Source organism: Triturus cristatus, chromosome 4_2, assembly GCF_964204655.1.
Source record: "Triturus cristatus chromosome 4_2, aTriCri1.1, whole genome shotgun sequence".
In the NCBI taxonomy this organism is placed as follows: domain Eukaryota; kingdom Metazoa; phylum Chordata; class Amphibia; order Caudata; family Salamandridae; genus Triturus; species Triturus cristatus.
In genome coordinates, this window is record NC_140586.1 from 291,398,959 (window position 1) to 291,424,532 (window position 25,574).

At 49.6% G+C, this 25,574-nt stretch overlaps 1 protein-coding gene across 13 annotated transcripts in view; it reads right to left on the reverse strand.

Moving 5' to 3' along the window:
- RC3H1 (ring finger and CCCH-type domains 1) overlaps positions 1-25,574 on the reverse strand; it is a 710,644-nt gene that overhangs the window by 117,842 nt on the left and 567,228 nt on the right. For all 13 annotated transcript variants that reach the window (XM_085601577.1, XM_085601575.1, XM_085601567.1 and 10 more), the window contains one exon: positions 6,868-7,053. In XM_085601577.1, coding sequence (XP_085457703.1) covers positions 6,868-7,053 — 186 coding nt within the window. The remainder of the gene's footprint in view (positions 1-6,867; positions 7,054-25,574) is intronic.

The following is a 25,574-nucleotide window of genomic DNA, read 5'->3' on the forward strand; positions in this document are numbered from 1 at the left end:
ACCCTGTTTGCGTGAACCTGTATGAATGGCTCTTGAATGGTTAGTGCCTGGAGTTCACCAACTCTTCTTAACGAAGTGATTGCCACTAGGAAAGCTACTTTCCAGGTGAGGAATTGAATCTCACATGAGTGGAGAGGTTCGAAGGGTGGACCCATCAGTCGGGTGAGGACCAAGTTGAGGTTCCACACCGGTGCTGATGGGTGTCTAGGGGGAATTACTCGTTTAAGTCCCTCCAAGAAAGCTTTGATGACAGGCACTCTGAATAAAGAGAGGTGCTGCCTGTTCTGGAGATAGGCTGCTATTGCGGTCAAATGGATACGTATTGAGGTGTATGCCAGATTGCATCGGTATAGGTGTAAGAGGTAACAGATTATATTTTGAATGGATGCGTCTAGCGGGTTAATGTTATTGTTGTTGAAGTAAATGACAAACCTCTTCCATTTAGCTGCATAGCAAGCTCTGGTAGTGGGTCTCCTGGCCTCCTTAATGATCTCCATACAGTCAGGTGGCAGGTTTAGGTAGCCAAACTCTAAGACTTCAGGAGCCAGATTGCCAGGTTCAGCTGTTGCGGATCTGGGTGTTGAATTTCGCCATGGTTCTGCGTTAAGAGTGCAGGTTTGATCCGCAGCCTTTGATGCGGCACCACGGAAAGTTCTAGAAAGGTGGTGTACCATGGCTGGCGCGCCCATGTGGGAGCAACTAGGATGAGTGTCAGTGAGTGCTGTCGCAGTTTGCGTGCCACCAGCGGTATCAATGGCGCTGGGGGAAAAGCGTACGCAAATCTGCCGGACCAGTTCATCCATATCGCATTGCCCTGCGACTGTGGATGTGGGAACCTGGCGGCAAAGCTTTGGCATTTTGCGTTTGTGTGTGGCGAATAGGTCTATCTCTGGATGACCCCACTGTTGGAAGTACGGTTGGAGTACTGACGGGTGTAGCTCCCACTCGTGCATCTGGTGGCTGTGTCTGCTGAGCAGATCCGCCATCTGGTTGTTCTTGCCGGGGAGGTGTTCCGCCATGAGGAATATGTTCCTCTGAATGGCCCACTTCCACATGCTCTGAGCCAGATGAGACAACTGTGGAGAGTGTGTTCCTCCCTGCTTCTGTATGTAGTACATGGCAGTCAGGTTGTCCGTCCGGATCAACACGACTTTGTTGCACAAGTGTACTTTGAATGCCTTCATTGCCAGGAAGATTGCCATCAGTTCTAGAAGGTTGATGTGCATCTTCTTTTGTTGTATTGTCCATAGTCCCTGCACTGTGTAATTGAGTACATGAGCTCCCCATCCCTGGAGAGACGCGTCCGCCGTCAGTATTATTTGTGGAACAAGCTCTTGGAACGGTTGGCCCTTGCAAAGGTTTTGTGGATTCCACCAATGCAGAGAGTTGTATGCCCGACCGCTCACCAACACTAGGTCTTTTAATTGCCCGTGAGCCTGATTCCATTGACGTGCCAAGCACTCCTGAAGCGGGCGCATATGTAGTCTCGCGTGTGGGACTATGAAAACGCAGGAGGCCATCATGCCTATAAACTGCATGAACACTCGCGCAGGAAGGGAGTGTTGAGGTTTGAACTTTCCTCACTAAATTTGGCTGAGCTGTGGCTGCCAGAGTGTCTATGGTCGCACCCAGGTACTGTTGTACGTGAGCGGGTTGGAGATGTGATTTTGGGTAATTTAGTGAGAATCCCAGACTGTGAAGAAGGTGAATGGTGAGGGACATGTGGCTGGCACATTGCTGGGCTGACTTTGCCTGAACAAGCCAGTCGTCCAGGTAAGGGTAGACGTGAATGTGTTGTCTCCGTAGATGTGCAGCCACTGTAGCTAGGCACTTGGTGAAAACTCTGGGCGCTGTTGTCACACAGAAGGGGAGGACTTTGAATTGGTAGTGCTGCCCCTGAATAGTGAACCTGAGATATTTCCTGTGTGACGGGTGTATGGGGATGTGGAAGTACGCATCTTTGAGGTCTAGTGTGGCTAGGAAGTCTCCCTGGCTGAGCAGCGGGAGAACCTGCTGTAGGGTGAGCATATGGAAATGCTATGAGAGAATGTAGTGGTTGAGGGGTCTCAGGTCTAGTATAGGTCTGAGTTACCCGTCCTTCTTTGGTATTAAGAAGTACAGAGAGTACACCCCTGTCCCCTGCTGGTGGACGGGCACGACCTCTATTGCACCTTTTTGCAGCATACTTAGCATTTCCTGCTGCAATAATGCTAAGTGCTCTGAGGACATAGGACGGTGCTTTGGCGGTATTGTGGGTGGAGTGGAGGTTAATTCGAGACAGTAACCGTGCTGGATAACATCCCTGACCCACCTGTCCGTGGTGATGGTATTCCACGTGGACAGGAAACGCTGGAGTCTCCCCCCCGACAGGTGTTATGTGGTCGGGGGGAAGGGAGAGGGAGTCACTGTTTGTTCTTGGGTGAGGGCCTGGTGTTGCCGTAACCGCGTCCTCTGCCCTTGGTGCTGGAGCCACGATATCCACCTCTGTTGTTTTTATCGTAGGTACTCTGTGTGCCCCCTTTATTGTATGTTTGCTGTGACCCCTGTCCTCTAGCCGCTCCCCTATTCCCGGGGCGACGAAAGGAGCCACTACGAAATGTCTGCGTTTGCAGAGCCCCCATTGACTTTGCGGTGTCAGTGTCCTTTTTGATCTTTTCTAAGGTGGTGTCAACTTCTGGTCCGAATAAGTAGTCGGGGTTGACAGGTTGATTTAGGATGTTGTTTTGAATCTCAGGTTTGAATCCGGAGATTCTTAACCAAGCGTGTCGGCGTAACATGACGCTGGTGTTTATCGCCCTCGCAGCTGTGTCGGCAGCATCTAGTGCGCACTTAATGGATGCGTTTGTAGGAAGTTGTCCCTCTCTGATGAGGAGCTCCGCTGCCTCTTTGTACTCGTCTGGTAGATGTTGGAGTAGTGACTCTAGCGTGTCATAGTGTGAACGATCGTAGCGAGCCAGGAGTGCCTGTGTATTGGCAATGCGCCAGATGTTTGCTGCTTGGGCTGCAATCCTCTTGCCTGAGGTCTCCAGCACCTTGGACTCTTTGTCTGGGGGAGGAGCATCACCAGTTGCTTGCGAGTGCGCTCGTTTGCGAGCGTTAGCAACCACCATGGAGTCCAGAGGTAACTGACCTCTAATGTACATAGGGTCCCCGGGCGCAGGTTTGTATTTTTTTTCAATCCTGGGGTTTATCACCCGTGCCCTGGTTGTTTCCTTGAAAATGTCCTTTGCTGGCTTGAGAACACCTTTTAACATGGGCAGAGTCTTGACAGTCCTCTCTGAGGAGGCGAAAGTGTCCACCAAGAAGTCGTCCTCATCTGTGTCAGAGTGGAGTTGCACTCCATGATTGGCTGCAGCACGTTCTATGAGGGCATTGAAGGCAGCAGTGTCCTCTGTGGGAGATGTTTTTGCGCCGTAAAGCTGCGTGTCCTGGGTATCTGTTGTGGCACCCGGGTCTGCAGGGTCATCCCAAGCTTGATCTGGGTCCTGCTGCTCCTCAGGATCTATATCCCTGGGGTAGGTGGTATCATCACCCATGTAATCCTCCATTGCGTCCGTGTCGGAGGGCGTCGGAAAAAAGGACTGGGGATCCGGATAGGAGGTGTGCAGGCGTTCGTATAGAACCGGTTCCGATTCTGCTGGCAGTTTCTGCTTTAGAGGGATTCTGTAAGAGTCCAAAGCCTGGTCTGGTGTGACCTTCCGTTTTCGGAGCATGAGTCTGCCGGTGTCGGCGTCGATGAATTGGGACGGTGAAGGCCCAGTAGGAGAGTGTCCAGTAGATGGGGACATTGTCTGGCTGACACGTGTTCGGATCTCGAACATTTTTGGCGCTGTGGATGGCGGCAAACCAAAAGTGATGTTGGTTGGTGCCGAAGGTGCCTTTGGAGCCTTTGGAGCCTTTTTCGGGTCGGGGCCCGACGTGGACTGGAGGGCTGCCTGTACTCTGATGCGTTGCAATGACGCTGCAACTTGTTGCACCGAGAACGCCGAAGGTTCTTTGGTGCCGAGTGGTTCTGTAGAGGTAGGCGTTGACTGCTTCGGAGCCACAGGGGCATCGAGTCGAGGAGAGGTAGTAGCGGTCGACAGAGTCGATGACTTGACCCTAGTCGCTGCCTTCGAAGTGGACTCCGATGGAGCGGCCATTTTAACCTTGGTGGTCGGGGCTGATTGCTTCGGTGCCGGGGGCCGAGGCGCTTTTGTGGTACCGATGGCCTTCCTTTTTGGGTCGGTGCCGACAGCCGCTGCAGCGAGTTCGGCGCCGAAATCCCTTTTTGTGCGTTCGGAGCCGATGGTTTTGGCTGGCGTCGAAGGAGTAGAGGTCTTCGAGCCGACCACTGCCAGTTTCACTTTCGGTTTCTGTTGAACCGGTGCGACGATTGGTTTCGGTTTAGTTGAAGGGAAACCAGTCTTTTTCGGTAATAATGGCTCTCGCTGGATGTTCGAGGCCGGGCCAGAAGGCGGGGCCGAAGAACTGCGGGATTGATCTCGGGTAAGGCCCGAAGGCGATCCCTCGACCGGAGCCGTAGACTGACGCACTTTGATAGCCTCCATTTCGACGGGTAGGCCCTGCTCTTCACCAGAGCTATCTTCTTCGGCCCCAAAGGCCTCATCGTAGTCTCCTACCTCATCGTCGGCTTCTTCCCTGTGAAAAAGCGCTTCATCGGCGTCTTCCGATCGGGAATCGTGTTCGGAAGCGGGGCTGGAGTTCATGTCTTCCACGCTTTCAACATTTTCGTCCTCGGTCTTCTTGGATCGGAATCGGGCACAGGCCATACATTTTGATTCGTCGTGATCCGGCGAGAGGCATTTGTTGCACACCGGGTGGACGTCGATATGTGGATATTTGGTGTGGCAAACAGGACACCGTTTGAATGGGGTCCTCGATTCCATCGTCGATGTAAGGTGGATGGTCGGATTAAACGGATCCGAAAAAACTTGAATAAGTTTGCTAAACTAAGCAAGTAAGCTGTCGATACCGAGCGGGAACAGTACAGACGAAAACTAAAGGCCTTTTGGCCTTAAACTAAATTTTCCTAACTTGAGCTAAGATAAGCACATCCGAACCCAATGGCGGAAAAATACAATCTGAGGATGGAGAGGATGCCCATGCGCACTGTGGTCCAGGGGAGGAGTCACCTATCTCAGGATACTTCGAAGACTCTTCCAGGACAACAACGTGTAAACATCCGGACCAAACACTAGGCGGCGATCTATGCACAGATATGAATTCAGCAGCCCACATGCCTCGAACATTTTAATACCTATTGTTGGTTCTAAAATAAAACAGACATATATTTTTATATAAACCATTGGCCTAGAGTTCAGTTATTGAGTGTGTGAGACCATTTGCTGACCGAGTGTGTTGTACAACAAATGCTTTACACGGTCCTCTGATACTGCCTTACTGCTCGACCAAGCTACCACTTTAGAGAGTAAGGTTATATCTAACTTTAGCCTCTGCCAAACCTCTGGGGGACTGTGAACTTTGTACACACTGTACCTATTTGGGAACAGTATATACAGAGCCACTTTCTCACACGAGTGCATGGCGGACATAGTCTGATATGAAATACATTGTGTGAAGAAATTCAAGGTGTAGATGGGGTCAAGTGAAATGGGACAAGTTGCCACAAAATATACCTTAATGGACCACCATAAGATGTCTAAAAACATCAACTAATATGTTAAAGAAACCTCATACATCCCAAGTAGTTAGCTAAAACTAGGGTTATGCGCTGATGGCATAACTAAATGGCTGAGAGATTAAAACCACTGCAATAACTCAAGTTACAGAGTAGAAAAGAGTAGGCAGGAAGAGATGGATGGATTGTACTGACAATTACTACGTTAGAGAAAATTATGTAAATATTCCCCAGTATTCAATCCATTGGGCATCCTTGTGTCGAGTTCTAAAATGAAATGTGACAATGTGTCGCAATTGTCTTTCTCTGTTGCCCCCACGTATTGATTTAGGAACAGCCCCCATCACAAAGTATTTAAGATCACTAAGATTGTACTGATTAATTTTAGATGTCTCACCACTGGATAATTGGGGTCAGAATTCACCACTGCACGCAGATGCTGTAGTATTCTGTTGAATACTTGAAGCTTAGTACTCCCCACATATTTAAGTCTGGACGTGCATTGGAGAACATAAACCGCTTAGTCAGTGCGACATGTGTAGGACCCTTGGATCGTCATAGGTTTATCATCAAATGCAGTGGTGTACTCAGTGGTGCTGAAGCCGAACTTACAAGCTCGGCAAGAGCCACACTTAAGAAATCCGCACTTAGTGGACAACCATGTGTTGGAATTGCTGACTTCAGGGCTGCTCTTGACAAGTGCATCCTTCATAGAGTACACGTCTGAAAATCAGAGATGGCAATTCAGGTAAGATCTGAGATAGATTCAAGTCAGTCAAGCCAATGGGTATAAAATATCTTCCTAATTTGCTTCTCCTGCCTACTGTATGCAGTGATAAATCTAATCTCCAGGGGAGTGTCATTTCTCTGAGCCCGGGCTACGGAATCCCTGGCATTATCAGCATTGTTAACACAAAGGCAGGTGTCTATAGGCATATATATTGATTACAGGCAAGTAACCTATCCATATCTGTGATCAGACTTCTGTTCACAGTTGCATGAAGCAAAACCCAGAGGGGTAACTACTACACTATTACATGAGCTTTGAAGTCCCCCCTTGCCATAGCGATCGAAATAGGGGAGTACAAGTGCATGATGTCAGTGAGAAACAGCAGTGTTTTGTGTAAAACCTATTGTGTCACAAGGTTTTGTGTTTAGTGACATGAACACTAGGAATTATGCCTCTCCTCCTCCACCCCAGAGCCTGCCTGCCCACATGCACTCACCATCGTCAGCTCACGGGTTCTCTTGCCAATTTCCCTCTCCACTTGGTGCAGCTCCAAGCTCAGCTGCTCGCTAGAGATCATTCCAGGCCACTTGGGGGCGGGTGCCGGAGGTGGTGGTGGTGGTGGAGGGGGCTGGCTGGCCAGAGCTGAGGCTTCCCTTTGCAGCAGCAGTCTGTTGTTAGCAGCCTAAACGACAGTCAAAAAGCACATACAACTCAGATGACTGCAATCAGCATGCAAACACAATGGAGTAAGGAAGCAGAAGTAGTCCCCATTCAGGGCTAAGAGGCAGCATGCATGTGAAGGCCCAACCATGTATTATTTAGCACTGGGTCAGATCTTGTAAGTGATCAAGACACTAGACTAATACAGTAAGAAACTACAGGTTGCTTCATGTCAGCCACATCTATTGACTTGACATTTCATGAATGCAAGTATTGGTAATGTGAGTGGCTGCAGATGTGAATAGAGGAGATGAGGGGAGAGTGTCATGGGCTAAGTGTGAAAGTTCTGAGGAGTAGGTTAGAAGGATTGTGAAGAGGGTGAAAACAAAAATTGGAGTGTAGAATAGGTCATTATGGAAATCTCTATGGTTTTAGAGTATTTTATTGGTCAATTGCTTAGCAGTAACTGCGGTGCAATTAAAAGGGAGTATGTAGCAAAATAAATGTACACAAAGTCCGGAATGCATGAACTTTAAAGAGAAAAAAAAATACTGACTTGTAATCCTTATTTATCACAACTAATATTCTCTTTGAATTAATAACCAGAGCAAATGCATGACTAGAGGGCACACTAAACTATGTACATGTAAACAAAAAACACGCTATTAAGCAGGACAACTGGAACTATGTGGAAGGTGAGAACCAAATTGTGAGGCAGGGTTGACTCCCATTCCACAAGAAAAAGCAAATAATGGTATGTATTGAGCCACATTGTGTAAAAGTACTACTGCATTATTTTGGCATTTTTTGACAAGTTAACACTGTGTGGGCAAAGGTTTCAGGTCATTAGTACCAGTTAAATCCAGCAATAAGCAATTGAAAGGTGACAAGCCAATCTTTGCAAAGGGCCTTCCACTGCAGGGCAACAGCAGTGGCTTCATTTTTACTAACTTATTATCCTTTTAAGGGGTAAACACCATGTTTGTGAAAATCAGCAGATTATGCCTAATGTGCCAAATCCATTATTAGGTGGAATGCGCTATGGTGGCAGAATTGCATAATTCCATTGGCTTTGCTTATAACTTTTCTCTCTTGATCTTAAACGGCCAAACTTATTAGAATAAAGTAGGTAACTAAAAACCCCATGGGTAGTCCCAATTCAATTAAGTAAGAAATGGCGTATCCATATTTAAGCTAACACATATGATAAACTAAGTCACTTCAAGGATTCTGGACACTCCATTGTTGGACTAGGAATGGCAGAGCCAGTCAAACAGTTCCTTTCCGGCAGTCAATTTGAAGAAGGTCAAATCTAGACTCCAGAATTCAAACCTAGGATCCTAGTGCACAAGAAAATAGGTGGTAGGTTTAGAAACTCAAGAATGAAGAACAGGGTTGCATGCAAAAGCTCCATAAATGCTTTTTCAGAAAATATAGACTGAGTGGCCTGTTGTCTCTGTTGCTGAGCTTTTCTGGTCAGATGCCACCTCTCTCAGACAGGGGAGGCCAATCATAAAAGGTGTCAGAGCTCTGCCCCATAATTGTTCTAACGCCCGAGACATGCCAGTCAGGCTGAGCAAAGGTCAGCATAGCAGACATTCACCATGTCAGGGTCAGGCAGCCATGCACTTAACATGTGCTAATGTGCAGGAGCCTGGCAGCCGGAGCCCACACACAGGGGGACATCTAAGCAAGATAGGCGAAGGTGTTGGGTGAACGGTTAAGCATCATAGGGAGAACGCTGAAGCAACATGGGAGGGGACACGAAAGCAATGGGGGGGGGGGAGAGGGGTTTAGAGAAGACAAAAATCAACAGGGGAGGGGGATGCGAAAGCAACATAGGGTTGGGGAAATCAACATGGAGGGTGCAGGTGGGTGGGAAGTAATGGAGAGAAGAAGTAATGGAGAGAAGCAAACTGGGCACAAGCGCAATGGGTGAAGCAGTTGGACAACAGAAGCAACACAGAGTGAGGGTGTAGGAAAGTGCCCCTCTTTGCATGGTTATCCCCTAAGTTTTTGCCAGATACCTGATGTTAACTTGACTGAGTGCATGCTGGGACTCTTCTAACCAGACCCCGGCTCGTGTGTTCTTTTCCCAAAACTACCTTTGTTTCCACAATTGGCACACTTCTGGGACACATGTAAGTCCCTTGTACAAGGTCCTTGTGACCAGAAAGAGCCTCTGTGGGTTGCAGCTGTATTATGCCACCCTCAGAGCCCACCCCCCCTTCCATCCCACCTTAACACCCACACACTGCCATTGCAGACTGTGTTTTGGTGCAGATCAAACTCAACCGATGACATTCCTGTGTGCCATTCCCACCAATACTGCCTGTAGCATGGGTAAGTCACACCACTAGCAGGCCTTGCAACCCCTAAGGCAGGGTGCACCATACCACAGCTGAGGGCATATCTGCATGAGAAATATGCCCCTACAGTGTCTGTGCCATTGTGGAGAAGTGTGGCTCAATGGTTAGCGCGGCAGACCCTGATGCAGAGGTCTGGCCCGGGACCAGGGTTCAATTCCTGCCTCGGCGGGTCTTGGGCTCATAATTCCTCGGACCTGATATCTCGCCTCGGTGCCTATTCTAATCATGGGTCCCACGCTGCAACTCTGGGCAATAGCTTGCTTAATCTTCACAACGGCCCCAACTGGGATGCCTATGCCTGGCTTCACCCTGGGGATGCCCAGGAGTGGACATTTCACAGGGAAAAGCCAGGAAGGGTTCCCTAGCGGTATGAGTACAGCGCCGGGACACCCCGAAATGGGGTAGCTGTGCGCTATATAAGTACAAACACATTTACATTCACATTTACATTAACAACCATTGTAAGTGCAGTGAAGCCATTCTGAGTACATGCACTGGGAGTTTGTCAACACGAGCTCCACAGCTCCATGATGGCTTTACTGAAGACTGGGAAGTTTGGTGTCAAACCTCTCAGCATAATAAACCCACACTGATGCCAGTGATGGATTTATTATAAAATGCACTCGGAGGGTATTTTTGAGATGTCCCCTGAAAAACGACCAACCTCTAGTGTATTCGCTGACTGGTCCCGATCAGCCAGCCATCACTAGACAGGTTTCTGACCTCATGGGGTGACAGCCTTTGTACTCGGAGGTCAGAAACGAAGCCTGTTCTGGGTGGAGGTGCTTCACACATGTAGGAAGATGGCTCTGTATATACTATACCAAAGTAAGGTATAGTGTGCACAGAGTCCAGTAGAACTACAAAGGTAGGCAGAGGTAAAAGTAGATAGCACCGTACTTTCTATTTGTGGTAGTGTGGGCGAGCAGAAAGGCTTTATCAGAGGGTAGTATTAAGCATGTATTGTACAAACGCAGGCAAGAAATGATGTCAAACACTCAAAGACTGAACAAAAATCAATTTTTTGTAAAATATTTAGTTATTTTATTTATGGAACCAAGCCAGGCCTGGTGCAGGTAATTGAAATTATACTTTGCAATACTTATGCAATTAATTACAGTTGAAAGCAGGTTGAAATGCAGGTGGTTGATTTACAGGAATTACTTTTCAGTTAATTTGTAGATTACAATACTGGTTACTTCTTGGATTACTTTTTAAGTTACTTTTGCTAATCAGTGTGATATGCCTAGATATCACACTGAGACATTTCCTAGACAAAAGGTAAGTAATTCACTTTTGGTAAAGCTGCAGTTTTTCAAGTTTTCATACAAACCAACTCCACACTTAAAAGAATTTTCAAAGAAAAGCAGCCAATGCAATCCTTTGGGAGGAAACAAAGTTATTGGTTTACAAATAAGTACTTGTTTGTGAGAGTTAGGATTCTGGGGCTAGAACCAGGGTTCCACCAGTGTCAACAAGGCACTCTTCAAGCACCCCCAGCGGTACTAGGGTGCAGAGTGCTGAGGCCCAATGTTATCAAACAGGGGATAGGGGCCCTTCGGTTGGTGGAGGCTCACAAGCAGGCCACAAGGTTGAGGGAGCAAAGTTCCTTGTGTTAAGCTCAGGACAAAGGTGAATCCAGTTTAGCACACAAGGTGCACCCACAGCGGCACAGGGCGGCCAGGTGCAGGGTGCTGTTTTGGCATCAGGTGCCATGTTTTCAATGGGAGTTGCTGGTTTTGGATTTTGTCTGCAGGTGTGGTCCAGGAAGACCTCTGGGAGGACCCAACAGCTGGGCAGGTAAGTGGGAGGGCTCGGGAATATAGGTGTACCTCGGGCTCTTCTCCAGGGAGCAGGACAGCTGGATGTAGGGGTGCCTTTTGAGGTCGGATTTCACCTTAACGGGCCACTTTCAGTTGGGGGGTGGGGGGTTGGGGGGGGTGTCCGTGCAAAGGCTGCAGGTGATGTTGGAGAGTCCAGGAGGGGTCAACCCACGGTAGACTCAGACTCTGGAGTGTTGGAGGATCTCGCTGGGACTGATGGGACACTCGGACTCGGGCCGTAGGCATCAGGTGCAGTGGTGGTTCCAGGCATCGGGTTTCTTTGTCCTCAGGAGGTTCGGAGTCTTTCTTGGCTGTTTCTTTTTAACAGAGCTGCGGTTCACAGGAGATCCGATCTTTGTTGAAGGCAGTCGGTCCTCCCAGGGGTTCTGGAGGTTGCGGGCAGCAGGACAAGGCAACTTTTTGCGCAGGATCTCTGAAAACTACAGACGGGCCGGTAGGGCTGGGGTCAAGTCAGTTCTTCTCTGCAGTCTCCTCAGCTAAGCGTCTTCTTTCGTCCTTCTTAGGTTGCGAGAATCTGCTTCTGGATTCAGGGCTGTCCCCTAAATACTGCATTAAGGGGTGTTTTAGGGGTCTCGTGGTCAGTAGCCCATTGGCTTAGGGTGACGACACCCTTGGTGTGCTCACCTCGCGTGGGGAGTGGGCACAATCCCTAATCCTGAATAGAGAGTGCCTGCCATCTGCAAGATGGCGGGCACTGAAGAGTGGGCTTCACCTCGCCTCCCCCACCTGAGGGGTGGGATTGGCAGAGGAGGGCATTCCTTATGGGCTGCTATAAATTGCTCAGCCTGTCTTCCCACCGAAAAGGAGGGGAGGCAGGAAGGGGGCCTGCTCCTGATAGCAGGAGAGTGAGTTTGCATTACAAATGCTGCAAGGCCTTTAAAGCTACCCTGCCACAGATGGCTCTTCCTGACTTGGTGGAGGTGTGACTACCTTCGCCCAGGAAAGGCTTTGCTTCTGGGCTCAGGGAGCCAAGGCTCCCACCCCAGGGGTCCAGAAACATGTCTCGTGGTGGCAGGCTGGTGCGTACCAGTCCTGAAACCCACCAGAGATGGTCATTTTTCAAGGGGCATCTATACGATGCACTTTGAGCTGATTTTTCATTAAATCCCACACATGCATCAGTGTGAGTTTAATGTGCTGAGAATTTTGATACCAAACTTCGCAGTTTTCAATAAAGCCATTATGGTGCTGAGGAGTTCGTAATGACAAACTCCCAGCACCATATACTCTTAATGGCATTACTGCACTTACAATCTATTAGAATTGTTCTAGACACTGTAGGAGTACAGAGATCATACACCTGTACCCTCATAACTGGTATAGTGCACCCAGCTAGAGGTTGGCTGACTTATGCCAGGGCAGTGGGTTGTAAGCATGGCACACTGGGATGTGTGCCATGTCGACTCTTCACTTTGTTCTGGACAAAAAACACGCAGCCCGCAATGGCAATGTGTGTGTAAATGTACAGGGCCTCTAAAGGTGGCACAATAAGTGCTGCAGCCCTTAAGAGGCCATCTTTGGCCACAGTGCCCTTGGTACCAATGCTATTTTTTACAAGGGTCTGACATGTGGCCAGAGAGGTGCCAATTTGGGAGGGGGGGTACAAGGTACAATTTTGGGATCGAACATAGGCCCGGGGATCCTGACTGGCAGGGACCCAGGGCACATCAAGTCAAAGTGCATCAGAAATCTGGCAAAAAGAGTGAGCGCGGGGGTGAGGGTGGTTACTGCAACAGAAAGAAATGGTTACTTACCAGTAGGAGTAGTTTTCCAGCTTGAAGTATTTTCTGGATTTACATGCTGTGCATTATTCCGCCATCTAGTGGTTGCTCCCTTCTTTCTAGTGGAGTGAGCTGGTGGTAGTATTTTTTTTCTCTCCTTAATCCTCATTCGCCTCAGACCTTAGTCGACTAAAAAGTAGGATGTAATTACCGTTACTCTGTTTCAAGGAGACGTAGGCAATCGAAATGAGACCCGAAGATACTGCCCGCCAACCGGTAGATAACAATCCTACGAAATGTCGCTGACCTTTTTAAAAAGGGGTGGTCACACTCACTTCTGATTGATTGTAGCGTATAGTTTCTTACCAGTCGGTGTAGTTTTGCAGCTTGGAGACTTTCTGGATTCACTATGCTGAGCTTTATTCCGCCATCTAGTGGTTGGGTCCGGAATTGTAGAGTTTTTTTCTCCTTTTAGGTCTATCCTGAGCTAGCACATGCGCTGCATGATATTTAGTAAGTGGGTTTTCAAAGTGCTACCACACGCTTTTGCTGGTTTCAAGCTTGCAGTTACTTGCGCACGCGCTGCCACCATCTGGCTTTTTGTTATGGCTCATTAAGCCTTACAACCCGCTGCTCGCCTTCAACGCTCCTCCGCCCCTCCCCCGTCGCGTGTTATTGGGAAACATATGTGCAACGCGGTGCTTTCACTTTCGCCACAGCGGGCGCTTGCGCGCGCACCACTTTCAAAGCGGTCGTTTTTCCAATGTTGGTTTCATGAAGTGCCTCGAGCGTGTGGGGAGGGAGGCAGGGTTTCAACAGGCCCAGTTTCCCTAGCCCCTGGAATGTGGCACTTGCTCGGGTGATCGTGATGGGTGCATCGGGCTCCTCGGGTGCAACCGAAAGTGGCGGCTCCTGCATTCCGAGGCCCTCCAGTGCAAGCGGAGGCAGACACCAACATCCGCGCTAGCCCGGTACCAGGTAATGGTATCGTACCTAGCATGAGCAGTGTGTACTACAATCAGCGGTAGGCCTCCCTCCAACTCCTCTCCTTTCCCTCCATGGGCATGCTTCTCTACCGCAGTCTACACAAACATCCTTCCCGCGCCTGTTGCCCTGCTCTGTAGTACCCTCCCACCGCCCATCTTATGGCCCGTCGAGCACGGAAGGTGACGTCACGGTGCATACCCGGAATTACCTTGTAGAGAAGTTCTAAAGTTGGCATGACGCGGTCGCCCACCCAGTATACGCGGTGCCGGGGTTTAGTGTCTAGTTAAATTACAAAATGCCCTAGTTTCCGCTATTTCATATGTTACCCTTTTTAGCTTATAGTGTCCTCATTATTGATGTTAAGTACTGTTGTATTGCCGTTGATTTTAATGCCTTTAAACACATACCACGTTCTTTAAAATTTGGGTTCTAGAGGGACCCGGTGCCCCAGTTCTTTAGCCTGACGGGTAAAAGATACTAGTCTGACCGATTTGTGTCCGATCCATCGGAAAAGATTCAAGCCACTGCCCTGCATCCTCCACACGGCTGACAAAGATCTTGTGATCAACAGTGTCCCAGGCTGCTCACACATCGAGCACAGCCAGTGCAATGTCTTTCCACGATCGAATCGAAGATAATCTACTATCGTTGGTATAACAGCCTTTGTATTGTGTAAAGGACGGAAGCCAGCTTGGGCAGGGGGCAAAAACTCCGTTTCGTACCCCTACACCACGTGTTACTTATATCATCCCTCCCTCTTTCTTATCGTCCCTCTCACTCCTGTATCTCGCCCTCTCTCATCCCTCCCTCACTGTCTCCTACCCTCGCTCACCACTCCCTCACTGTCTCGCTCTCCCTCTCTCACCCCTACCTCACTATTTCTCTCTTCCTCTCACCCCTACCTCACTGTATCTCTCTCTCTCTCTTATCCCTACCTCACTATCTCTCACCCTCTCACCACGACCTCACTCTCATCCTCCCTCTCCCACCCCTACCTCACTCTCCACGTCCTCTCTTTCTGTGCCCATTTTCCTTTGTCCCTCTTCCCTTTCTATTTGCCACAGCCCTCTGGCCTCTCACTTTCTCTCCCTCCCTCCCTCTATACTCCCTTCCCCCCCTCCCCCCATTCCTCGCTAACTTCGGACTTCATTGCTCCCGGACAGCAGCCTCCTAGCTTTCAACATAGTCTGAGGTCCTGGGAGAGAGGTTCGGGGTAAAGTCAAGCGAGTCATGAATATTTTATTCTTTCTAGATATGGTAAACATGAAGAGAAAGACCGGAGGGAGTGCGTGCTCTTCCGACAGGTACCGGTTTTAGGCTTCTGCTCCACAGACCAGGTTTCCAGACATCACAACATTAAGGGGTAATTGGCTAACAATGTAAAACAAGCATTGGCATAGCAAATAGGTCTCACTTTTGGGACCTTATAAGTAGTTATGCAGCACAATATCCTTGGTGCAACATCAACTGTTGCATGGCTAAACACAACATACCAAAAGCGAGAACTATTGGCTATGCCAATGCTTGTTTTTTTTCCTTCGTGGCCCCGGTGGGCGTCGACATACCACCATTTGGTGTCCTTCGTGACGTCGACATACTTCCTCCGGAAGCTCCCACCTTTGGTCGTCATCTTCGGATTCTTTTTCCTTTTTTTTTTGTCTTGTGTTATTCTGGTTTTCCCTCTTATTTTCTGAAGTCTTGTTCATCTTTAATCCCTTTCCTCCTGTCTCATCTTTCTGGCGGAGGAGGGTGGGGTCGCTAGTGAATCCAGAAAGTCTTCAAGCTGCAAAACTACACTGATAGGTAAGAAACTATACGTTTTGCAGCGTGAATCTTTCTGGATTCACTATGCTGTGCATAGACTTTGTAGCGGTTTGTCCTTATTGTGGTGGCTGGGTGGAAGATGAGCACTGGTTACTGAATATGTGTTGTAAGACCTTCTGTTCCATTTGCGCTTCTTTGTTCATTTGGACATCCACACAGTAGTGCTTAGTGAACGTGTGCACTGAAGACCATGTTGCAGCTTGGCAAATGTCTTGAATTGGTCTGTTGGCCAGAAACACAATTGTTGCCCCTTTCTTCCTTGAGTGAGCATGAGCTGCTCCTTGTAACAGTTGCCCAGCTGGTTTGTGGCATAGTTGTATGGTTTGTGCAATCCATGGTGCAATGGTATTTTTGGTAATTGGTCGTCCCAAAAAACTGCTTGAGAAGGAAACAAAGTTGCTTTGTCTTTCTGCGCTCCTTTGTCCTTTCTAAATAGTGCATCACAGATCTCTTGGCGTCCACTGTGTGCAGCGCTCTCTGTGCTTGTGGTTAGTTTTTGGAAAAAATTAGGTATTTGAATTGTCTGGTTGATGTGAAACCGAGACACCACCTTTGGCATGAAGTGTGGGTCTGTTCTCATTACATTTCTATCACTGTGTATCTGCAGGTAGGGCTCTTGAAGTGTTAGAGCCTGCAACTCACTTACTCTTCGTAGTGATGTGATAGCCACTAAGAGGGCAGTCTTTAGCGTGAGCATGTGCAGTGCAGCATTGTGCATCGGTTCAAACGGTGCCTTCATCAACTGAGTCAGCACTACGTTGAGGTTCCATGCTGGTGCTGGCATTCTGTTTGGAGGTGCGATCCTCTTCGCTCCTTCTAGAAATCTTTTCACTACTTGGGAGGTGGAGAAACTTTTCCCTGTTTCTCCTCTTGTGTAAGCCACAATCGCCGCAAAGTGTACCCTTAGGGATGTGTAGCTGAGTTTACTTTGCAGTAAATGTGTTAAGTATTTTAATACTGTTGACTCCCTTGTGATCTTTGTAAGAAACTGGCTCTATATATACTGCACCAAAGTGAGGTACAGTGTGTATAGAGTCCAAGTGTCTCCAGAGGTTTGGCAGAGGTTAAAGTTAGATAGAACCTTACTCTCTAAAGTGGTAGCTTGGTCGAGCAGTAAGGCAGTATCAGAGGACAGTGTTAAGCATTCGATGTACACACTCAGTCCAGCAAATGAATCCACACACAAGAACTGAACTCTAGGCCAACTGTGTTTGTATAAAAAATATATTGTTTTATTTCTAGAACCAAACAAGCCTGGTACAGGTAAGCATATAAATACTTTGCAGTAGTAAATTACTTGTATGAACACAGTTCAAAATTGCAGTATAACTAGTACTGGTTTTGGTTACAGTTTTAAGTAAGCAGTTTGCAACACATTGCAGGTATAGTACATTCAAATGAATGAGTTTTTTACGTAAAATGCAGATAATTACTTTTCAGATTACTTTTGCTAACACAGGGTTGGATTCTAGATTCAGCCCTGGGACATTTCCTGAAAACAGGTGAGTAAATGCGTTTTAGTTAGAATTACGATGTTTAAAGTATATTATTGCATTTCAAAAGTTGACACTTAAAAACTTTTTCACATAGAATCACCAATGTTATCCTATGGGAGGAAATTCACTTAGCAGGTAAGTTATGTTAACGATACTTTTTCTTACTCAGTGCTGGATACCTAGATTCAGCACTAGGACATTTCCTGAAAACAGATGAAAAAATGCGTTTTGGTTATTCAGCAGATTTTTAAGGAATAGTTGTAATTCGATACTTAGAATTTTTTTGGGAGAAAGAGTGTCTATGTTATTCTATGAGGAAAAAAAGGTTATCGGTTTCCAGGTCTTTTGAGTTCGGGTTCTGGGGTTAGACTCGGGGGTCTCCCACCGTCAGTGATGCACTGTTGTTGCACCCCCAGTGGCACTAGGGCGGCCGAGTGCAGAGAGTTGAGGCCCAATGTAATCCTATGGAGGATAGGGGGGCTCCGGTAGATGGCGGCTGGCAAGCAGGCCACGGGGTTGTGGGAGTAAAGCTCCTAGGATTAAGCTCAGGGCAAGTTGGGGACCAGGTTAGCACAAAAGGGGCACCCTCAGCGGCACTAGGGCAGCCGGGTGCAGGGTGCTGTTTTGAGGTTGGGTGCCCTGTTGATTTCAATGGAGATTCTCCGGGACAAAGAAACACTGCAGGCTCGGGGACAAGGATCTTCCAGGAGTGACCACCACTTCGAGGGGTAAGTTGGGATGTTGAGGGTTGGTTAGGCACCGCTGGGTTGGGCACACAAGACCGTGGGGCGTCAGGTGCAGGGGTGCCTTGGGACGTTGGATTTTCTTACCTGCTCTGGTCGCGGTAGGGGGGGGGTCTTCTGGATTGAGGCTGCAGGCGTCGTCTGGAGGCTTGAGGCAGCTCAGGGGTCGCCGGATCTCTGGTCAGGATCACTGGGGGGACCTCCTCGTGGTGTTTTTCCACACAAGCTCGGCGGTTGCAGAGTGGGCTGGATTCGCGGTTTCTGGCTGGCATCAGAAGCTGCAGTTCAAACACGTCCGGTGTTCACGGGAGAAGCAGCTTGGAAAGTGAATGCAGGCAGGTCCCTCCGGGGTTTTTGAGATTGCTGGCCGCTGGACATGCCGGGGTTTTGCAGGAGCAGGTTCGAGGGGAGACAGGCCTGTAGGGCTGGGGCCAAGTCAGTGGGCGTCGTCCTCTTGTTAGCTCTGCATGGCTGTTCGTCCTTTTCTTTTCCTGTGGTTGCTGGATCTGAGGAAGAAAGGTTCAGGGTGCCCCTAAATCTAAATTTAGGGGCGTTACAGGTAGGTAAAGGGCAGGGACCAATGAGTTCCTTCCCTGGGGTGGGTACACCCCCTATTCTGCGACTCTCCAGTGGGAGGGGGGCAGGAGACTGTCCCTGGTTGGCTGGGTCCCCCCATCCTCAAGATGGCAGGGACTCGAGGTTGTGCTTCACCTTGCCTCCCCCACCTTAGGGGTGGAGTTGGTAGAGGTGGACACACCTCTCTTCCTCACTTGTTCTTCCCGCCGGTTCTCCGGCCCAAAGTGGAGGGTAGAACCAGTGGGGACCAGTTGCTGAGTACAGCAAGTGGTCTGGAGAAGCTCACAAATGCGGCAGGCCTTTGAAGCTTCCCCTGCCCATCCTGAGGCAGGGGACCTAGCACCTCATCCCAGGATGTGCATTATTGCAGGCCCTCGAGAGCGGATGGCTCTCGACCCAGGGGTCCAGCAACATGTCTGGTGGGTGGCAGCCTAAGCAGCCACTCAGTCAGGACACTGGTTGTGGGTTGAGTTCAGGGGGCATTTCTAAAATGCCCTCTGTCATGCGTTTTACATTGAAACCCACACTGGCATCAGTGTGGGTACAATGTGCTGAGAAGTTTGATACCAAACTTCCCAGACTTCAGTGTATCCATCATGGTACTGTGGAGTTAGTAATGGCAACCTCCCAGGACCATATAATCTTTAATGGTACACTGCACTTACAATGTTTGAGAATGGACTCAGACACTGTAGGGGCACAGGGCTCATGCCTCTGTGCCCTCACCACTGGCATAGTGCACACAGCTAGAGGGGTGACTGACCTAGGCCAGGGCAGTGGTTGGTAGGCATGGCACACAGGGATGTGTGCCATGTCGACTTCACTTTTTTTTTTTTAAACAAATTTTATTATGTCAATATAGCCATCACCATGCAGAGCCCTGTAACCCAGATAGGTCTGCCAAATCCTTTATACATGTACATAGAGGCAATAGACAGTTGTATATTCAATAACTCCCCAACTCCCGTCCCAACCCCCCCCCCGCCCCCTCCCAACCCTCAAAGATCGCACTTCCTACCGCTAGCCTTACTCTCCCCCTTCCGTCCATCCCGCTCTCCCCTCGCAGCATACACACCCCCGCACCGCCCCCCCCAGGACCACCAACGTCCGTGAATAGCTGCCCCTATGGATTGATCTCCCTCTCTGCGGGAGGTTCAAGCCCAATTCCACGGTAATCTGCCCATCGTTTCCAGATCTTAAAGTGTTTGCGTGGGCACACCCTGGCCTCGAAAACGGGCCGCTCCAGCCCCATACAGAAGTCCAGGCCGTTCTTCCATCTCAACATGGAGGGGGCTCATGCCGCCTTCCACTCCCTTGCAATATCCCGCTTGGCCAGAGTGAGTCCCAGCAACAAGAGATGACGTTTGTATATATTACCCCCTATATCCTCCATGACATGGAGTAGAGCCAGCCGCGGCGAGTGGGGGAGCTCCCACCCCAGTACTTCCGAGAGGCACGCCAACACTCCCCTCCAGAATCGATCAAGGGAAGCTCACTGCCAGATAGTGTGAAAGAATGTGCCCTCTTCCCTGCCACACCTCAGGCACTCCGGGGATGCAATCAGCCCCGCCCGCCACAGCCGCACCCTCGTGAAGTACACCCGGTGCAGGTATTTAAATTGAACCAACCGGAGCCTCATGGCTATGGCAGCACCTCGCGGGGCGGCCAGCGCCTCCCTCCAATCCTCTTCCTCCAGAGCGCCCACATCTGCCTCCCAGTCCCCCCGAAGTTTGCTCAGTGTGGGGGAGCTGTGTGTAACCAGCGATTGATCGATCCTGGAAATTTTTTTATCTGGCAGATCCCCCATGAAGACTTTCGCCTCCAATGGGCTGAAGTCAGGAAGCGATTCCAGTCCCACCAGTGCGGACGACAGGGCGTGCCTGAGCTGGAGATATCGAAAAAATTGCTCACGTGGCATATGGAATTCCTGCTGTAGCTCATGGAAAGATTGGAGTGTCGTCTTTCTCATTACGTCTCCCAGCGTGGAGATGCCAATGTCATCCCCATCCCTTAAACCCTTGTAGGGCCGCCAAGTGGGGTAAACGCCCATTGTGCCACAGGGGAGTCTCCCGAGTCAAGGTCTGCCACCATCCCATACGGCGCAAGGCCTGCCTCCAGATTTGTAACACTACCTGTGTGACCGGGGGCAGCGCACCCCTCAGGGACGCCGAGTAGAGGAGTGTATGCAGCGTGTGGCGACCCAGAAGCTGCCGTTCCAGTGCATATGCCGGGTCTCCCCTGTCCCCGTACCACCATTCGTTAAGGACTAGAAGATGTGAAGCTTGATAATATGACAGAATATCCGAGGTTGCCAGCCCTCCACAGTAGGTGGACAGGAAGCACGTCCGTATAGCCACGCGCACCTTACCCCCCCCCCCCCTCCCACAGGAATTGCCCTAGCACCGAATTCACCTGTCTGAACCAACCGGGCTGAATCTTCTACGGGTGGTTCTGTAGCTGATATAGGAGTCGAGGGAGCGCCACCATTTTAAATATTGCCGATCGCCCATACAGAGTCAAGGGCATACGAGACCAGATTTTGATATCGGAGCGGACGCGCTCCCATACTGGGGCCACATTCCGCTCCCAGGAGACCGCTGGCACATCTGTCAAGAACACCCCCAAGTATTTCAGTCCCCCCACCGCCGACTGAACTGAAGAGGCCCACGCCCCCATTTTCGTGCGCTCGCCCAGCGCCCACAAGGTGGACTTGCGAGGGTTCATGTACAAGCCCGACGTTTCCCCGAAAACCTGCATAATGATGTCGACTTCACTTCTGATCTGCACCATGACACGCAGCCTGATAGGCAGTGTGTTTGTGAAAAGGTACAGGGCCCCTAAGAGTGGCACAATTGGTGCTGCAGCCCTTAGGAGCCTTCTCTGGTCACAGCGCCCTGGGTACTTGGGGTACCATTTACCAGGGACCTACCTGTGGCCAGATTTGCCAATTGGGTTTTGTTTAGGGGAAAGAACACAGGCCCTGGGGTCCCGATTGGCAGGGCCCCAGAGCACATCAAGTCAAAGAGCATCAGTGGTCTGGCAACACACAAAACAAGCATTGAGATAGCCAATAGGTCTCGCTTTTGGGACCTTAAAAGTATTTAGTTATGCAGCACAATATCCTTGGTGCAACAACATCAACTGTTGCATGGCTAAACACTTATAAGGTCCCAAAAGAGAGACCTATTGGCTATGTCAATGCTTGTTACTTTATGGATGAGAGATGTGTATAATGTCAGTGCCTAATTTAATGTGTTGGAGAGCTGTATGTCACCATGAGGGACAAAAAAAAAATTGTAGCAAAAAACAATCCAAGTGTTCGGGGCCTTAAGTAAATGCTTAAACTAATAATAACAGGGATACAAGAGTCAAATGAAACTGACGAAGAGGGAGGGGGAGAAGGGAGGGGGTAGTGCAAGCAGAGGAGTAAGACAAACAAAAAACAAGCATTGGCATAGCCAATAGGTCTCGCCTTTGGGACCTTATAAGTGTTTAGCCATGCTACAGTTGATGTTGCACCAAGGATTTTGTGCTGCATAACTAAATACTTATAAGGTCCCAAAAGCGTGCTTTTCTCTATTCTTTATTGTGGGCTGCACACGGAAGCAGTCTCCTTCCTTCAGTCCATCACAGAGCCAAACGTGTTTCGGGCAACACTTTGCCCTTGATCACTGGCCACAAACAATATCGCAGCTGGGGGAATTAATTTTAAGCATTTGCAGAGTCCCGCCCCAGTGGGCATGTGCTTCAATGCCTCCTGGGCCTCGTTGTTTCCTCATAATAATCCTTAGTGGGTGCTGCGGAATAAATTCGTAATTACAGTTTCTTACCCATGTGGGTTACTGGAAGGAGGGAAACCTTGCAACTGCTGCCATTACTTGTCCCACAATTCAGCACTCTGTCCTTTCAGCCACCCGGATATCCAGGTGTGGCAGGTCCGCCCTTCAGCAGCGGGGCGTTTTCGCGGCTGGGCGCGCCGCTACAAACCCATCAAAAAAGGTTACCCTGGTGAAAACGCCAACACACAAGAGAGCTTTTCTCCATTCTTTATTGTGGGCTGCACACAGAAGCAGGCTCCTTCCTTCAGTCCATCACAGAGCCAAACGCGTTTCGGGCCACACTTTGCCCTTGATCACTGGCCACAAACAATATCGCAGCTGTGGGAATTCATTTGAATCATTTGCAGAGTCCCGCCGCAGGGGACGTGTGCTTCAATGCCTCCTGGGCCTCGTAGTTCCCTCATAAGAATACCCTCACCGCGAGAACGCCCCGCTGCCTATTAGCGGCCCTGCAGCACCAGTTATCGGCATGCTGAAAGGGCGGGAGTCCATTTTTGCAGAATTATATGCACAGCTCAAGGAAGCTGTTTGTCTGCTGTTATCTGGAAATAAACAGAGCCACTCTCATGTGAGTGGTGTTTTCATAAGGACAACTGGTTGGATGGAATAATTATATTATACACACACATTTTATTTCTTTCACTAAAAAACAAAGATTAAAGGGACATTTATAGTTAAGTGAAAATGTCAGTTAAAACATAACATTTTAAACTAACAAAACCACTCAAATTTACCAGTACTAGTGATCTCAAGTAACTACAATACCTGCCCTAAAGTAAGTATAACTTGAGCCCTTGCCATGTGCAGTATTGTTATCAAATATGTAATTCCTGATCCCAGTAGGGATGGTATCAATGCAGTCATTGAACATGTCAGGAGTGATGCAATGTGTGAGGGTACAACCAGTGTATGGTGGGGGTTCGCGTATTAGTACGACATTGTTCCTCATTTGATCTCAGTCTGAAGGACTCAGATTGTCAGCCCTGAGTTCGTTTACCTAAGTATATGAAATTTGGAGAACCGGTTCTTAGTTGAACCAACAACCCAATTTGTACTTTCTAGTGCCAGGGTCTTTGGGGCATCTCCACCGAAGCAAGTAATCCGGGCACGCAAGGCCTGGGGTCTTTCGGGTGGGGGCTGGCGCTTGGCTCCCCTGTAGCCCAGTATCCAGCCGAGAAGCTCTGATCTATCTCTGATCGGGTGATGAGGACTGGCAGGAGAGACTGTACCATAAACAAGGATAATTAAAGGTGGGGGGCTCAGTGTGTGTGTGTGTGTGTGTGTGTGTGTGTGTGTGCGGGGGGGAGGAAGTGGATTACGAACCGGCTCAATTGGGAAAGACCGAATGTGAAAGGAACAGAAGTGACCGAGAATAACCCATACATTGTCCCATGTGGGATGTGAGTAGTTCATCCACTCTAGGGAATCATGCCCGGTGCCACTGCACCTGCTGCACCACTGGTAGCTACGTCCCTAAGAGAGTACCTGCCAGTCCAGAGACCTCAAGCTGACCCAGGTCACGTGTGAGGAGCTCACCCAGCTTTGCCTTTCAAAACACTACCTTCTGGTAATGGTGTTATTGCAGCTGTAAGCACAGAAGTGGCCCACCAGAACAGAAAGGTAAGAACTGGCCGGGGTGAGATATTTGCAGCTGACATTGCACGCCCTGAGATACGGCGCTGTAACACAATGTTAGCCCCCCACCCACCCCAGAATGTGGCGAGGAGTCGTCGAGACTCCCAGGTCTTGCAGAAAATCATAGGCATTAGGATGACTTGGGCGCCCAAACGGTGGGCAGTCCTGCGCGCAGGAGCGGAGGCCTCGAGGCCGTAGCTAGCACTGGTGCAGCAGGTGCAGTGGCACCACAGCTCAGAGGGGCCCACTGAACCTTGAAAGGTGCAGTTTCACTACCCCAACATCAGCCAAATGGGTCATTTTCCTTGCTTTGCAGCAGGGCCCGTGGCTTCCTTCTACATTCCGGCAAGGTCTCTGTTGCGCCCTTGCTGAGATCCCTACACTGGCTCCAGGAATGGATGAGGAACCCCCGTGGCCACTGTGCGGGGCTTGAGGGGGAAACTGGGCCGGGTTTGCGCTCTTACTCCACCTCACCATTCGCTCCTGCCTCCACCACTGCCTCTCCTCTTTGCCGGCGTCATCTCTGCGGTCCTGGCTCTTGAGCGTTCTGCACGTGCCTGAGGGGAGCACATACAGTCCCAAATGCTGGGAGAGGGGCAGATATTGTCATTTGTAAGGCTGAGCGCCGGTTGTACCTGATGGACTAGAGTTGGTGTCCCGGGGAGCATACACTGTGCCACAGAGAGTGAGGCGTGGAAGGCATGGCCAGGGGAAGGGGAGAGGCGCGATTGAGGAGGGGGTGAGGTGCACCGTGGGAAAGAAAAACACACGCGCGCCTTGCGCTAAAAGTGGGAGGGTTGAGGGGAGTGCAACCAAAGCGTTTCCCTGGCGGGAGCGAACCAGTGGCACCGAATGTTTGCAAGTTAATTACAAACATATGGTGTCAAAGCTTGCTCCCGCAAGGGAATCGCCAGACGTGCACGCATTGCCATTGAAAGCAATGCAACGCGTGCACGTTTTTAGGGCGAAAAGCCAATCGATTTCAAAAGGTCTTTTTGCCTTTGCAACGCATGCGGGCTGCGTAGGCGAGACCTAATGAAGCTGACGAGAAGGGAGAGGGTAGTGCAAGCAGAGGAGCCCGATTACAGCAATACAAGACACAAATGAAGCTGACCAGGAGGGAGGGGGAGAAGGGAGGGGGTAGTGCAAGCAGAGAAGCCCGATTACAGCAATACAAGACACAAATGAAGCTGACCAGGAGGGAGGGGGAGAAGGGAGGGGGTAGTGCAAGCAGAGGAGCCTGATTACAGCAATAAAAGACAATCTGTCAAGGTTGCCAGAGCTCGTAAATTAGGCGTGGAAGCAGGTTTAAGTTTCTATTGTAGCATTGTCCTCTCGCATTGTGAATTAAACAAATAACCGTGCAAACACATAAGCGAGGAAATGCCAGGAAGAAAGCGAACTAACATGCCTCGCGTAGGGGCGCGTGATGGATAAAACAGGTGTGACGACAGAACAGCGAAGGAACAGCTCCCAGACAGCACAGGAAGAAGGTTTTAAGAAAATGCA